General features: G+C 48.0%; 1 protein-coding gene across 2 annotated transcripts in view; it reads right to left on the reverse strand.

Moving 5' to 3' along the window:
* The window catches only part of LOC119458207 (uncharacterized), a 61,567-nt gene that overhangs the window by 29,014 nt on the left and 15,467 nt on the right, over positions 1-17,086 (reverse strand). For both annotated transcript variants that reach the window (XM_049670839.1, XM_037720031.2), the window contains exons 4-6: positions 9,302-9,574; positions 7,609-7,839; positions 6,857-7,091 (exon numbers count right to left, since the gene is read on the reverse strand). In XM_049670839.1, coding sequence (XP_049526796.1) covers positions 6,857-7,091; positions 7,609-7,839; positions 9,302-9,574 — 739 coding nt within the window. The remainder of the gene's footprint in view (positions 1-6,856; positions 7,092-7,608; positions 7,840-9,301; positions 9,575-17,086) is intronic.

The following is a 17,086-nucleotide window of genomic DNA, read 5'->3' on the forward strand; positions in this document are numbered from 1 at the left end:
GACAGACATTTTTGACAACGAACGGCAAAAGACGTCGAAATTTTCCTGCAGCCGGCGTGTCAATTAACGAGTGACCTCTCGAGATGACAAGAAACGTCTTCGAACCCTAATCTAAATGGACACTCTCAACAAGCGCCTATGTGCTATGCAAGCTTATATTACTCACAAAATCAAAAGACGATTTTCTTGCAACAGTTCGTATATATATATATATAAACAACCGGGAGGACGACTGCTTTGTATGAGTCATTATGAGTGAACGCTGAAACGTCGAACGCTGACGCCACGCGAAAGTGATATAGGCTGTTCAACTCCACGGCCGCGGTTCATGGACGACTGCTGCAACAGCCTGCCACATTCGTCGAAGGATGGACGCCGATCTGAGACAATTGCCCTCGTGCCTGCCTTCAAACCATGACAGCTGGCCTTTGCAAGTAAAAAAGTTGATTAACTCTGACAGGGCTAGCAGCACGACTTTCCTTTCGCGTAGTATACGCCTTCGAAGTCTTGAATGGCTTGACAGAACCTGTCATCTTAAGGCACGCAACGAAGAGAGTCAAGTCATGCAGCAGCGACGCTGTATGCGCTCTGCAAAAAGATCGACCAGGGTCACCGTGTCAACGACTACTTGCGATTACTGTCACGGTGCACCTGTTCGACACCCCGCGTCGACATTTGATGTCGGCACTCCACCTCGACCAACGACCGCCGCCGGCATCATCTTGCGTCAGCTCACAGCGTGGTGCGTAGACGACCGATGCGATATGACGCACTGTCAAACGGTCGATCATTTCTAGAGTAAGGCTTAGCGCCGTTACGTTTGCTTCAAACACGCACTCGACCGGGTGCGTATAAACAAAGCATGCCCCGTGCAAGCACTGCTTGAACACGCGACCACAAAGGCGATCGTGGTTAGCCCAGACTCGACGCCTAAGACGGTACCGCGCGCTCTTTATAAGAAGGCGTGATTTGAATGCCGGAAGGAGGCTTAGAATGAAAACGACATGAAGTGATGTGAAAAAAAAGGAGGTAATTTAGTCGCGTTCGCTTATTATCGCCCGAGCGGCTCGCAACGTCGGATCGGCTTGCGTTTTCGCTTTTTCACGTATATATCAAACAGCGATGTGGCATTTGGTCTTGGCGATGTGCTTGGGCAAGCAAGACGGCTTCGTCTCAGCTGCGAACGTGTCACTCGGTCGAATAGGTTGGGTGTACAAAATTAGCGATCCGTTAGTGACGTACGGGCTCGGGTCATTATGGCCCATGATTTTTTTTGCCAGCCGACATCATTGCTGTCGAGGTTGTCTGCTCAAGCAGTGTTTGTATCGATGTATACATGATTTGTTAACAGTCCCGCGGAGTGGCGAAGCGCATATGAGGCCAGCATCGGCTTCGGAAGAGGCCGCGGAAGGCAAATGTGGCGGCATCTATGGGGAACCAGCGCTGCCTAGGAGGCTCTACAAGACGATTTGAGTGTGCAACTAAAATATATCCTGACAGTGTCTAGCAGGAAGGCCGCGAAAATTGCACGTCACATCTTCGACGATAACAGACGCGCCTGCATCAATGTTCGCTTCAGCACGATGCGTGCAGTCAATCTCTGTCCTTGTGTACGTTCTAACACGCCGGCGCCCAGCCAGGTCAGATTTCGGCTCGCGTGGGCATCACGGTGAGCGCTGAATTTGCCGACACGAAATCGGAGCATGCGCTAGCTGTAAAAACTGGTGGCTCTGCGCTTGCCACGCTGCGGTTGTCATGCAACTATTAAGGGCTGGCTGCGCATAGCGACACGCGTACCGGCGTAATGGGCTCACGCTTTACTAAAGAGGGCAGTAAAATAATATGCCAAGAGAACGGCGTTAGCTCTGGCTCAACCCGATTGAAGTACGAGTGAATCGGAGCAATGCTCTTGTCTGAACTTCACAGAATCTCCTCGAACCAATTCGTTGCGACTGAACGAATAGTGTAGGCTCATGTCACCGCTGGGAGTGAATTCGCAATTTGGGCCCCCTAGATTATTATCATATGGACAGTTGACAAAGCAAATATTGCAGTTCCGTAAGATCACCCTTCTAGAATCTAGAGCGTCGAAAGGGCACGGAGTTGGTGGATACGTGGTTCGGTATGTCGACGGATACCAACACACTTCTAAAGATCTTTCTTGGGCTACCTAAACACGGAAAGCTTAGTCTGTCACTCGATTCAACCGCCCGGCCTATACCGATTCAACCGCCCGGCCAAAACCAACCGAGCTACTAGCACTGGTTGCACGGGGTCAAGCACGTCAACATTATAGAGCGCAAAGGAAACCTCAGGCCTATTTGAGGCAAAATAGTTGTATATAACCGTGATCCGCAGCATTCATTTAATTAAGAACACACATTGGACTGGTTTTTCCATTAGTAAAAGAAAAATCAACGCGTTAGAAATGGTGTCTAAGAAACGCTACGTGCTAAAACCAAGCCGACTGAAGCCGCGGCTCTGTAGCCGGCTTGAAGCCAACAGTAATAAAAGGTCCCAACAGATGACGCGAGAGCAGGGCGAGCGCGGGAAATTTGAATTGAATTCAGCAAAACCTACATTGAATCCATCATAGGAGGAGTGAGAGGGGAGGGGGAGAGCGTGAGGGGTTGGAGGGGTAGAAGAGAGGATGTTACGTATCAGGGGCGGAAGAAGACTATCGTCTTTCGACGTCATTTGCAGCGAAGCAAGCAGATATGCGGCCAATTTTTCTTTTTTTTTTGTTGCAATGGGAGTAGCGCACATAATGGGAGCACGACGAAGCAGACGTTGATCTTGTCCGCTTTTTACCCTGTGAAAGGGGCAGTATGCCACCTCTTTTATTAAGTTCTTTTTATCTGTTTTTCTTTATCTAAGATGAACCCTTTACCTAACGAGTTCCTATCTTAATGCATGGGAACGGAAAAATCGTTTTGCTCGGCATCCACAGCACCGAATGTGATGAGATTTGTTGTATTCAAAAGAAAAAGTTAAAATCCGATAACTTTAGTAAAGAGGTTTTTAATTCAAGCTATCAGTATTTCAAGAAAACTTCTTAAAAACTAAAGTCTCATAAAACAAGCTCATAACTAACTCAGCAATAAAAAATGATACCATGCACACTAACAAACTAAAGCTATTCATTAAGATATCTAAAGAGGACGAAATTAGCGCGCTGTGCACCACTTCGTACCACCGATAAGCGCGTATGACTTTTGCAATGTCCTCGTACACATTCTAACAAGTTCACGTAATGTGCAAACTCGTACATTAAATTTGTCTCCTACATATGCTCCAAACAGAGGCAGCTTAGAGGACCACGATATTTGTTTATGGTGCATAGAGAAAGATTTGTGAATTCTGTCCCTAAATTTTTTTTTGCCTTAGCAATTTTCGGCAATATGCGTAAAAACATTTAGACCCAAAATCAGACTTCTTTCTGTAATCGGTAGAATTCACCTGTTTACTAAATTCAGCAAATTTCATTCTGCTGGGTTGAGTGCTTGTCTAATGAGAACATTTCTGCTTTTCACATGCATTTGAATAAGGAAATCGTATAGTCGGCCCACAGGTGAAACTTTTTCCTCAAAGTTACCTCTTTTTTTAAGTTTATTTTAGGTCGCGTGTGCCAGATAGCATAATTCTGCCTGTCGAGGCGGTGGACATTAAGTGCATGAGCAATCTCAAAAAATATTTATCTAAATAGGAAAATGTAAAGTTTAACGAATGACGTTAGGGAAAATGTTGCGATTGACGAAGGAAGCCGTCGAGTTCTCAAGGCACGTCCACTTGAAACTAGATTTGGAACTAGCGCCAGTTTTCAGATAGGCACCGTCAAAGAGCAGCAAAATTTACCCTTCTACTTCTCTTAACAATAACGCCTTCCTAAGCAGTACCTGTCAAACTTAACTGGAACAGCAATGCGTTTCGTCGCGCATTTTCGTTTCGCATATATCGAACCTGCTACGACAACAAACCCGCCGTGGTGGCGTAGTGGCTATGACGTCGCGCTGCTAAGCACGAGGTCGCGGGATCGAATCCCGGCCGCGGCGGCTGCATTTCGATGTGGATGAAAGGCAAGAAACGCCCATTCACTGTGCATTGGGTGCACTTTAAAGAAGCCCAAGGGGTCAAAATTAATCCAGAGTCCCTCACTACAGCGTGCCTCCATAACCAAATCGTGGTTTTGGCACGTAAAACCCCAGGATCTAATTTTTTATAACCTCGTACGAGCCTCAGACCTCGCGAACTCACAGGCACCGGTTCGCAAATCGTGATGTGCTCTGAAGTGACTGTTTCAAAGAGATAATTAGGGTCATTTTGTTTACTAGTCAATAGACGATGTTCGAAACGTGCAAGTGCATTCCTCGACGCACTTAGTTTGGCTTAACCAAGATGGCGGACATCGGGATAGGATATCAAGGTGTTACCATGCAGGCTGGTGACGGCATTCCTGCCACCCTCCATTCCCCGCACCGCCCATGTTTTCAAGACGCATGCATCATTAATAGGAGTCATCCAAGTCTACACCCTATGGTATGGTGCCCTCTGGGTTTAAAATTAGGATCTTAAAGGCTACGCATTTGCCGGTTCAATGCGGCGGAAGCGATTCTGGGAGCCGGAAACATCTCATAGACGTCGGAATTTTGGACACCGTAGTGTCAAAAACCTCGTATCAGCGACGGCCCTCCGGTTAACAAGAACTTATCTCGAAGGCTATATACGTGTGCTGGGCGCAAGTACAGAAAAAAAATTGGGAGCCGGAAACACGCCTTAGACGACATGTTTTGGCAACCACTTATAGTTCTACTATAGGGAACGCGGTCAGCTTGGTTCGGGCAAGTTAGATGTTCGGAATGTCTGCTTACGCATTTGCATATTGTCCACTATGCATATCGATTTATTGTGTATGTCCACCTCTCCGAGCAACAGTCATCAAGGGAAATACTTGCGCGATCGGCCAGAAGTTATTTTTTTTAAGTTAGCGTAGCTTGTACTAGAGGCGCAATGCTAAAGAGACAGCGGAGCTGATGGGCACCTAGCTAGTCCTGGCTTTTGGGCTAGGCTAAGCACTACCAAGTCATGCCCAGCATTTTCCGGAATTTATTGATTATTGATCGATTATCGATTAGCTATTGATTGGCTATCGCGAGGTATTGGTCACGTATTTGGGCCAGGCTAAGCAATACCAAGTCATCCTAAGCCTTTCCCGGGATTTATTGATTATTGATCGATTATCGATTAGCTATTGATTGTCTATTGATTGACTATCGATGACTGGCTAAGCTGAAGTGGTCCCAACGATGCTTAGTTTAACTTAGCCAGGCTCAGCTTCGCCAGTTCACAGGGGTATGTGCCATTGCGCTTGGACACCTTTCTGCACTACCGCCAGGATCGGCCCACATTTTTTCCGACGCATCACGGACTTACAGCCCGCTTAAACACCTCCGCTTAAACATGTGGTTAAAAAAAGAACCTGGTGTAGTAGTGTTGAGATATCAAGTTTAATTCGTCAGTGAAACAAAGAGAACTATTGAAGTGGGCTTCTCCGCGCGGAGAATCTTATGACGGGGAAGCCAGCTCTGACGAACGGTTTTGTGGGAGTCGTGCAAGCGTGGCTATTAAGCGGTTCGCAAGTATTGATGGAAAAGCTTTAGACTGGCACCAGAAAACGAACAGTCTATATCACGTACTCGCAACGTAGAGTACAACGGTGGTGCTTCATTTAACCAACATTTTTTTTTAACTGGCTTATTGAAGTTGTATGCGGCAGATAGCGCCATTCTGTCACATCAGCTCGATGCCTCGAGTGGAACATTATTTGCAAGACAAGGCGCAGTGTGATGTTTCCCTAATGAAAGTTGCACTGTTTGGATCTGTGTATTCCCTTTAAGGCACTTAAGCCGAGCAGTAAGGAATTCATATATACAATTAGCAGATACCCACCGGAATTAGTACACTACTCAAAATATGTGGTGAACTTACTGATGTTACAGTTAACATTTATTAGCACTGCCACTTTTCTTTTTAGACACTCAGTTTTTCTGGTTGGCATTTGCATTCACTTGTAGACTGTCGGCAGGGAAAGCTTGAGCAGTCTACGCACCCTCTCCTCTCTTTGTAAGCTGAGGAGTGCGTAGGCTGAACACTGGTCAAGAGCACGCTTTCTCGAGACGTTATTTCACGTAACACGCTGGAGTGCCAACGCCCACCGCCTGCACACCGCCGCCCTCCAGCAACTCCAGCCCAGACCTCTATAGCTGACAGGCTCTCCTACGAGACGGCATCTCGCAGGTTCAGCAAGCACTGGTCAGGTCTACCAGCGACATCGCCAAAGCCATCGAAGCACTGAAAGAGAAGCCTCACTTTCTAAACATATCACAAGAGTTAGGCTCTCTCTCTCTCCCCCTCTCTCTAGAGTGTTCCGTTAGAAAAATTTCAGCATAGCGCTGCTTGCACTTGCCTCTACCATCCCAGCACCATTCCATATTAGCGTCGCTTACTTATTCAGTGCCGTGTATGCAGATGGAAGCGGCGGCACGACTTAGCTAGCGCGCGAAAAGCTAGCCGCGGGCGGCCAATAGTGCCGACTTTGTTATTCCAAGAGTATTACGGGTTTGAAGCTTTGTTTAGTTGGGCTTGTAAGTGAACGAGAGTGAGTGAGAATGACAGAAAGAGTGTAATGGTGAGGAGGAGAGTGCGCGAATGACGAGAGTTAGCGAGTGAAATGAATTAATGAATGTAGGAACCTTATTAGGAAAAAACTAAGAATGGGAAGACGAGTAAGTTAGTGGTGTTAGTAAACCAACTCTTAATAAACGTGCGTTCCACGCCAGATAGTTCCGGCATCTCTCACCATTGCGATAGTAGATCCTGGCGCCATCCGGAGCCTGCGAACCAGAACCGACGTGAGGCGACGAGATCGACGGCAGCGGCGTTGGCGGGGGCACGGGCGGATGCGGCGTTGCCACGGGATCGTCTCGCGGGCCGACGTAGGGAAAGCGCTTCAGGAAAGCGCCGGTCGGAGAAAGCGGTACCTCGGGCGCGTCGCTGGAGACGGGAGAAACCACGCCTTCTTGTCCGTGCCAGGCCTGTGGGATAGTGCATTAAAACTAAATTCAGTTTCCCCTCTTCAAATGCGAAAGTGTCACGTAAAACGTATACGGCTACACGTTTCCTGCGACCGCCAAGTTGTGGTACGCCACAATGGGGTACGCCATAAAGGGGTACGCCATAAAGGGGTACGCCATAAGGGGTACGCCATAAGGGGTACGCCATAAGGGATACGCCATAAGGGATACGCCATAAGGGATACGCCATAAGGGATACGCCATAAGGGATACGCCATAAAGGGATACGCCATAAAGGGATACGCCATAAGGGATACGCCATAAAGGGATACGCCATAAAGGGATACGCCATAAAGGGATACGCCATAAAGGGATACGCCATAAAGGGATACGCCACAAAAGTAGGTGCTTCGAACCAAACTTGTAATTTCAGTCTACATACTAAGGATTACAGCTGTTAGCGGCATCCGTTGCGGCTGCGACGGCGCAGTGAAGCTATTCGCGAAATAAGTCCGTTGACCCTCAGACGCCGCCTCACCTGGTTGGAGTAGAAGCCGGCGGCCGCTTCGAGCCCGTCGTCCAATGTCGAAAGCGAAGTGCGCAGTCCGTGTCCCATTGGCGGCAGTCTAGCGACGCCGCCATCCGCAAACTGCTGCGACTGCTGCTGGTTCCAATCTCCTCCCGTAACGGGATGCCTATGCGGAGCCGGTGTCGGAAGCGGGCAGTGGTAGTAGGGCTCGGTGGCGCCCAGGCGAAGGGAGAGGTCCATCTGCAGGCAACGTCAGAAGAGCACCGAGACTACAGTATACTCTCTTCCAACACCCCCCCCGCCCCCCTGTTCCCCCCCGTATGCACAATAGCTTTCATCATTTTTCCAAAATAAACCAGGAACGATAAGCTAAAATAAACTGGTGTAACAAAACCAGATGCAGGTGACACCACATGCCAAGCGTGGAATAATTTTGCTGCCCCTGGTTTCCGAAAAAAAAATTTTGTACTTTGGGTGAGACCTACCACTGCATCGTCACCGACGGCAAGAAATGAATGTCTTGTGCATTTTAATTGCCACCAGATGACACGGCGATCCTGGATGAAAAGTGAAATCCAGGATGAAAATTGAAATCCAGGAATCAAACCTGTATATATGTGTTGAGGAAAACGAAAGACGTTTTCAACCGAGCAAACTGGATGGATGGATGGATGGATGGATGTAAAACTTTAAACTGGAGCAATAAATATATATTCTCTATTCTCTGTACACATATGCGCAGGTGCTTATGGGTGCATGTGCTCGGAAAACTTTATCTAGTACTTTTTAATTATAACAGACCGGTTAACAGTAAGAACCGACTTTAAAATATGGTAGCTCGCTAGGATTTTGTGGGGTCTGAGGGCAGCATAGGCTGTAACCAGACACCCGGACCTCCAGGCGCTAATCTTCTGAGAGGACGAGAAACGACCATCGCGTTTTACGGAGGGTCACTCAAAGAGCGAACGAAACAGCCAATCGATAAATCGTTATCCGCCGATGCACCTGGACTTTCATAATGTGACACCGGGATCAAGGTTACGAGGTGTGCCACCGGCGGCGCTCCGAACTGTGCTCAAGACACTAGCAGACGAAGCCCCGATGCGAAGGACCACGTGACATCTGAACAGTTGAGCTTCCCCATTAAAGTCTCATCACGTGCAGTAGAACACACACGCCTGTTATCGGTCCATCCATCCGTCTATCCCCTCACCCACCCATCAGTCGCTAATAGAAGGAAGTTTGCATAATAGAAGGAAGATGTATGCACTTCGCGTCGTCACATTCCCTGTTAATTTCTCGTATATGTATTTAACGCCTAGTTTTACTGTTCCACTGACTATATTATCTTGTTTAGCACACTAATCAATGTATTTCATGTATTCCAGCGGACGTTTTCATAAATTATTATAATTGTCCGAAATCAGGTCCCCTATATTAGTTTCTGCACGTAATACGATTGTATTTAGGTTATACATCTTTGGTCTTGCTTATTACTTGGAATGGTAGCCTGCTCATTGTAATATGTTATCTTTACCGTTGTTTCTTCCATTTCTGCATTGCTTAACCACTGGTTGATCAATGCGTCACCCGGCCAGTTACCTTTGTTAGGAGGCACGGAGTGCTTGCCTACTTTTGTCGCATCTCTCGGGCATGTCCTAAACGCGTCCGAATAAATTAAAATCGAACCAAATAAGCTAACCGGCCAGTGGCTCGGCGAAGGGCACATCAGCGGGTCCCTTGAGCCTGTAGGAGGAGGCGGTGGCGGCGGTGGAGGCTGCAGTTCGTAGTAGCAGCAGCTCGTCATGGCCGCAGTGTCCGCGGCAACCGGCGGGCGTGGCTCGTCGTACCGGGCAGTCTGCTGATGCTGATCGAGGGTCGCCGGGGTGCAGCAAGCACCAGCGCCGCCGTACGGGGTGCACGACGTCGAGTCTGCCTCCGGCCAGGAGGGCGACGACGGCTCAACCTTTATGTCCTGCCGGGAATTAAGCAACAGGGTGCAGAAGTGAGCTACACAGTAATTCACAGAGTAAAAGCAAAAGACTGAAGCTACGGAGGACGTCTCAGCGAACTGGCTCTGGTATTCACTTCGACAATGTGCCATTTCTTTGAACTTTTAGCTCCCAAGACCTTTCCTTCAGAGGAAGGTTTAGCTCGGCTGCTCCTATCTAAATACATGTAAAAGGAGAATTCGTTTTTCACAGCAACCACCGCACCAAATTTGGCGAGGTTTGTTGCATTTAAATGAGAAACTTAAAATCTGGTGACAGATGGCTTTTAAATTTTTTTATTTAGGTCGTCAATATTTTTTTGTTAAAAATTGCCAAAAATCGCAAATTTTCAGACAACGAAATATCAGCAATGAAGAATGATATCACAATTCTGTGAATTGCATCAAATAGTACGTCTAAAGTGGACAAAATTGATATGTTACACATGAATAAAGTTTCGAATTTGTCCGCTTTGAATGATCTAGTGGATGCCGTTTACAGAACCGCGATATCTGTTCTTGATGCAGAGCTATTAATTTGTAAACTTCTTGCGTGTATTTTTTTTTCGAACTATGGAATTTTTTTAATTAAGAAAATCCAGGCCCTAAATCGAAATTCCGCTTCCAACAGTCACTAGAAGTTAAATTTCTCTCTCAAATGCTGCAAATTTCATAAAAATCGCTCCAGGGGTTATCTGAGAAAAGCGTCTCTGCGTTTTACATGTATTCGAAGAGGCGGCATCGGAGTTGGGCCGAGCTAAAGCTTCCTCTTAAAAAGAGTTGAAGATTTACCTTTATTTCTTATTCCGGCAAGCTTATTTATTTCTACATACTGCAGCCCTTCTGTAGGACTATCGCACGAGTGGGCACATGGTACAACTGTGTCAAAGCAAGTAAACGCGTAGAAGAACAACGCAGTCGAAGATGCAAATAAACAAGTGATAGCAAACAAACAAGCGGTGTCGCAAGAATGAACGTGTAAGAAAACAATGTAGTTCGAGGTGCAAATAACGAAGATCAATCTCAGGCTTTCAAAGACATTCATAGTAGCAGAGTGCGGTTCAACCCGTATGTTACTCCGATATCGCCGGCCATTCAACCAGGATACCATGTGACAATCATTAAGACGCAAATTGAGCTGCCAGTGAAAGTAAACAACGTTGTTATTATTTAGCGTACTTTTGCGGCATCTCCAGAACACCAGACGGGCCACCAAAGCTGAAAATCGGACTGGTTTTAGCCTTGGTCCCATCGCTACCCTTTGGGTTCCATGGAGATCCTGCGCCGCCTGCATTATTATAATCTCAGGCGCACTCCCGAGGCCTCCGTTCGTCGGTGTTAATTTCATTTCCGCACTCTAAATTGATGTGATAGGACCAAATCACACAGTAAACGTAAACTGCTTCCCGCAGAAAGAAGCGTGAGAAGAGGCGTGCTCTTTCCTGGTGCAATGGCTGCTGCCGCCGCCGGCTGGAACGTCCTGCAAATGAACTTATCCCGACGCCTTTCGCGAAATTCTACCGAAACTTGTACCTTCACTTTCTCTTCTGAAGTAATCAGACCATTACCGCACAAATAACGAAAGTGAAGTTTTCACAGAACATGAGGCCAATTTAGACGGATCAAGGCGCACTTGATCCGTCTAAATTGGCCTATCGTTTATCTTTACTGTCGCTTTAAATCACAACGTTAGGGGCACATACGGTCGGCAATCGCCCAATCTAATCTTACTGGCTAACTTCATCGGCTCGCGTCGCCACACATTCCTCATGGGAAAAAAATGATTTAAAAAAAATTCAAAGCCCTTCCACTACTGTGAAGATGGAAACCAGCGAAGCTGTGACTATGGTGGGTCTGTTGTAGTGAATATTGCCCCCACGATGTGAATGCGCGTATCGTCGTTGAGCATCACCCAACCGAACATGTCTGTCATGAGCGTTCCGGAACGGTTGAGCAACTCGCGTTGAAATCTCGCCGTCGCACCGAGGAAGTTGGCGCTAGCGTTGCCGAGGCTTGCACCACCGTTGTCGGGTTCCTGGAGGGCAAGACGACGCTGACGTTTGGCCTCAACATCGCGCTCCCGCAACTCGAGGTCGGCGGCTCTTCGCTGACGTTTCGCCTGGGCTTCGGAAGCCCTTACGCTAGAATCGACACGTCGACGACAAGCCCTTAAAGGCTCGCCGTCGACGCGTTGCTCAAACGCGTTAGGACAGGTCGTCAGTTGCTCAGGGATGCCTCATAGCCTCGTAAACTCGGCCTCCCCCCTTACGACAGAAGGGAAGTGAAATTCTACGTTGGAATGATTAGCGGCAACGCAGCCCGATGTGGAAGAAGACGACGAATGCTGGAGCAGTGGCACGAGCGCAACCCGAGGGGGCCAGGCGCGGATCCAGGGGGGATGTCCGGATGTCCTGACCCCCCCCCCCCCCTCCCTCAGATTTCTGCATCGCCCCCTCGCTGACAGGGGGATGGCCCTGTCGCAAAAAAAAAATATGGCCACCAGCATTCTTCAAAAGTATTTTTCGCGAGTACCAGTGGTATCAGCCATGTCAGTCAGCATCAGTCAGTAAAGCTAGCTCGCTCACAAGCTTAGTTGTATTCCGTAGGAGTGTGGTGTCGCGAAGTTGCCGTAGTTATTTTTTATTATGAACACCTTGGACCTCCTGGCGCCTGCCGTACCTTACTCGTCCCGTCGGTGGCGTCGAATGAACGAGGGGACGTCCCTTTTGCCAAACACGCCGAGGTCCGCTCGAGCGCCTTCGCGCCTGATTAACTTAGTTTCCCCTTGGGGTGTCAACGGTTGCCTCCTTGGCTGTCATCGGTTCCGCGACCAACCTGCTTAATAAAAGAGATCTCTTGCTGAAGTGTTCATATATAAGTAATAACAACTAACAGCTAAACTAAGAACTACGCATAGGCAACTTTTTTTAACTGTAGCACTCATTGTGATCACAGTTACACGTTGACAATATCCAGTACGAGCACAGTACCGTTCGTAGGCCACAAGTTTTTCATTGTAACTTCGCACTTTCATTGTCGTACATTAAGCATAGGAGGCTCAAGCCCGCCGCATCCGTTTATCTGAGTGAGCGTTCTCGCGGAGCGGGGCGAAGCCTCGAGCCGCGGCTGCGAAGTGGGGGAGCGTGACGTCAGCGGCTAACTGCCAGCGCGGGCCTAGGATGGCGTTGCGTGGTTAGAGAAGCGGGAGCAGATGCGCGCCTCGTATAAAAGAATGACGTCGAGTGGGAAACAAAACATGAAGACGCTCGCTCACGCTCTCGGCTAACACGCCACATCGTTCTTCTTGTAGGTGGCGTCGTGAGTCTTCATACGCGGTGATTCGCATATCGTAAACACCCAGCTTTGTAGTTGCTGCGTTGGAGCGGGGCGTTACGCCCGTATTCAAGAACGTTCCTCTAGTCAACATACCACCACGACTCAAGAGAGAAGATGGCACCGCCATCACTCCACAGAAGTGGTCACTGAGCTTCATGATCATGCACGGGAGTTCTTTAGAATTGTCGCGTCTTTATTCTCGATTATTCTGCGCAGTACGACAATTGAAATTTGGAGTCTGATATCTCGGAGCACGGACACGCTAGAATAATTCTTCCGACTGATACTGTGTAGAAACTCGACTGTCTCTAAGTTTTCAATACAAACATACCCACTATAACTGCAGTCAACAAAAAATATTGTTAAATTTTAGTTAATTGGGCTGCTCACAGCGATAATTATCATCTGACTTTGTGCCTCCCTGGCCACATAACTTATTTGTATAGGTGGTCTTCGCGTGCCTCCCAGAACCTAACTTTAAGAAAATCATACAGCTTAGTTTTGAACACCCTGTATTATCAGGCGCAGCCGCCAAGCACATGGCTGTATTGGGTAACGCCCTTTTCCTATAAGCTCGGAGAAACCGATACCTGGCTTCGCTGCAGGTCTTCTTCCTCTTTCTGGGGTTTTACGTGCCAAAACCAGTTCTGATTATGAGGCACGCCGTAGTGGAAGGCTCCGGATTAATTTTGAGCACCTGGGGTTCTTTAACCTGCACTACAACGCAAGAACACGGGCGTTTTTGCATTTCGCCTCCATCGAAATGCGGCCGCCGCGGCCGGGATTTGATCCCGCGATCTCGTGCTCAACGCCTGAGCTGACTGAGCCACCACGGAGGGCTACAGGTGTTGCTTTAGCCGTATAAAACGCGCGTTTATCGTGAGGAAAAACGGTAAATTTCGGTAAATAAGAAAGGCTACTATCATCATCATTGACAGAAGCTGACCCCCCCCCCCCCCTCCGAAAAAACCTGGATCCGCCCCTGCGAGGGGCGCCAACAAGAGAGATTGTGGTTGTGAAGAGGAAGAGCCAGCCGCGGGAGAAGACGACGGCACTCGAGCCAATGCTGATAGTTTTTTTTTTCTACACGCGGACACGATTCTGGGGGAACTAGAAAAGCAGGGGCTTTAGTAACTAGCCCTTAACAGCTTCGCTGATAAACGTGTAATGCGGCCACCACAGTCAGTTTCAAATAAGCGATTTCGAGATCGGCAGCAGAACGCCATGGCTGCTTAGCCACTGGTGCGGGTAATTGAAAATTTCTGTTCTGTATGCCGAGTGCAAGGTAGTGGATTCGATACCCTACTATGGCTTCGACCGCATCGCCACGTACGCTCGATCACGCGTTCCCGAGCAGCCATGGCATCGCAATGAGTGACGGAACACAAAATAAGCTGCGTACCAGGATTTTGATGCACGTCGGGAGCAAGCGCACGTGGCTGATATTATCCGGAAACGTTTAGCCTGGCGTCTCTAATACCCTCAGTGTCACTTAGGGGCGTGGCGTTAAAAAGACCAGCAATAAATCAATCAATTATAAACGTAACATTAAATGAAACGCGGTGGTTTTACGTGCCAAAACCACGGTATCGTTACGAGGCACATCCTATAGTGATGGACACCAGATTAATTTTCACCGCCTGTTTTTTTTTTCTTCGTTTTTTTCTTTTTTTTTTTAACTTGCGCCCAATGCACGGTAAACAAGCGTGCTTGCATTCCGCACCCATCGCAATGCGGTCGAGCGCAGCAACCTGGAGTGCAGCAGCTCAATTCAGAAAGTTTAAAAAAATAAAAGAACAAAACTGGCCGTTAACAGCGTGTTCAAAAAGGCTGGTTGGTTCATCGTTAGAAAAATACAGAAACAGCGCGACACAGGACGAGTAAAGAGCACAGGACTAACAACCAAATGCTTTATTTGCAGAAGCGGCACATAACGACATCATTGAAGGTGACACTGGCATGTTTGCGAGCCAATCTCACGCGTTCGTACGAGCACTTTGTTGAACAGAGCTTTTCAGCACAGGTTAACAGACTAAAATTAGCAAGTTACCCGACCAGCGTGTTGTGCAGCGTTGCTGGTTACCTGGCCAGAGTTAAAGAATGCCGGAAAACAAACTCCGCAGTCATAGCCTTATAAATATAGGTTCGCTGTCATTCCAAATGTACACCGCGTGTTTCCCCATAACATTATGAAAATTGCGGCTAAGGCAGGAGTGAGGGTTGTGTGCAATGCCCCTAACAAACTGAGCGGGAGAGAGAGAGAGAAAATGATTAATGAAAGGCAGGGAGGTTAACCAGGACTGAGCCCGATTGGCTACCCTACTGGGGTGAAGGGAAAAGGGAAGAGAAAGATTAAGAGAAGACGTAGCAACAGATCTCTGTTCTATCACTGACGAACACTCAGTCCGGATCACAGACGGTCACTGAGCGGGTTGTGCAAAATAGTCAACGCGGTGGATACTGTCGCGCGAAAAAAACTGCTGCTAAGAAGCACTGATCGCAAGTTCATTGAATGTACAACGCATGTCGTATATAGAATCCCGCTCACATGAAACCGTTGCTATATCGGGCAAACGGGGAGATGCATTAATGATCGCCTGCGCGAGCATGCTGCTTCACTAAAAGGTAAGCCGCACAGTCATCTGACTACCCACTGTGACATGTGTAGTTGCAGCCAGATGTTTGATAAGTGCAAAATAATTACAAGATATCACGAACAGCGCGCGCGTGAAACCTTCGAGACTTTTTGGTTATTCGCAAGCGGCGACGCATGCGCCAGTTCTGCGTCCCTCACAATGGCAACAAAAGAACTGGATTATCTCCGTGGCTAACGCTTATCCTTCTTTGTCTTTCTTTTGTGTGACCTTGAATGTCTTTATATACCGCTTCTGGAAATAAAGCATTTGGTTGTTAGTCAGCGCCCTGTCCTGTGCTCTTCACTCGTCCTGTTGTCGCTCTGTTTCTGTATTTTCTAATGAAAAACTGGGTTTTACGATCTTATTATGAGGCATGCCGTATAGGGGGACGCGGGATTTAATTATACCACCTGGGGTTCTTTAGAGCCCCATTAAATTATAGGCAGTACACTATCGAGCGTTCTTGCATTGCATTCCCCCCCCCCCCCCCCCCCCCGGGAAATGCGCCCACCGCCGCGGGTATCGAATCCACGAGCTCAGCGGGCGCAAAGCCACCAGGCTACCGCGGTTGCGTTTCGTAAAAAAAAAACACACAAAAAAATCAAATTTGTCTCGCTAACGCGGTTAAAAGGTGCTGGGGTGGATGATATTCTCGGGCGACCACTTTCGGCTATAGTTTCGCTTTCGCGAGACTCGGCCCACGTGAGTCAGCGAGATCTTTCTCGCGTTTGCCAAACCCTTGAGCGCACGCGTCCAGTGCAGATTGCAGCGGAATCTTGCGATAGTGATCGTCCGAGAATTCGTCCCCGGAATGCCCCCACTTTCCGGCGAACGTAAATGCGCACCGCGATAAATGCAACTAGTTGCGTTCCTTTATTATCACCACAGAATCGGCCGAGTTGCAACTCTCGGTGATAATTCAGACAGGGCGCTGCTCTAAACCAAAGATGAAGCTCGGACAGAACGCAACCCACATAGAACGGCTGTTTCGCAGAGGCATCCTTGCTGGTCGTATTCGCGATAAACGCAGCATTGGTCAGCGAAAGACCCGAGTGAAGAAACTCAAGACAGGCGCTGATTGACGGCTGCTGATTACTAATCAGGCGCGCACTACGCTGAACCAAACTATCCGGAACCAGCATCGAGCTAGAAGTCACAAATAGCAACGTGATTGTTACCTGCGCGATGAGTAAGGAGTCGAAAACGCAATAATCATTAAAGACTTACTGAAATAAGGCACGCATTCTTATCAGGAAGCTCGAGTGACGAATTCCATCGGCCGATTAAAAAAATGGAGGAAAAAAAAAACCTAAAAACGGAAGCAGCTGGTTCGTTCACCTCAAAGCACGTAGCATTTACGCATATCCGTGCGCATCCAGAAGATTGCGTCGTCGCTGTGGCTGATATCACGGTAATTGTTTTACGCCGAAGCATCGCGTTCACATATCCATTCAGTGCTACCCAACCAGTATCAAACTAACCAAATGTTGCTTTCTAAATTAACAATATTATCGCCACGTGTTGC

This window comes from Dermacentor silvarum, chromosome 7 (genome assembly GCF_013339745.2).
Source record: "Dermacentor silvarum isolate Dsil-2018 chromosome 7, BIME_Dsil_1.4, whole genome shotgun sequence".
Classification (NCBI taxonomy): Eukaryota; Metazoa; Arthropoda; class Arachnida; order Ixodida; family Ixodidae; genus Dermacentor; species Dermacentor silvarum.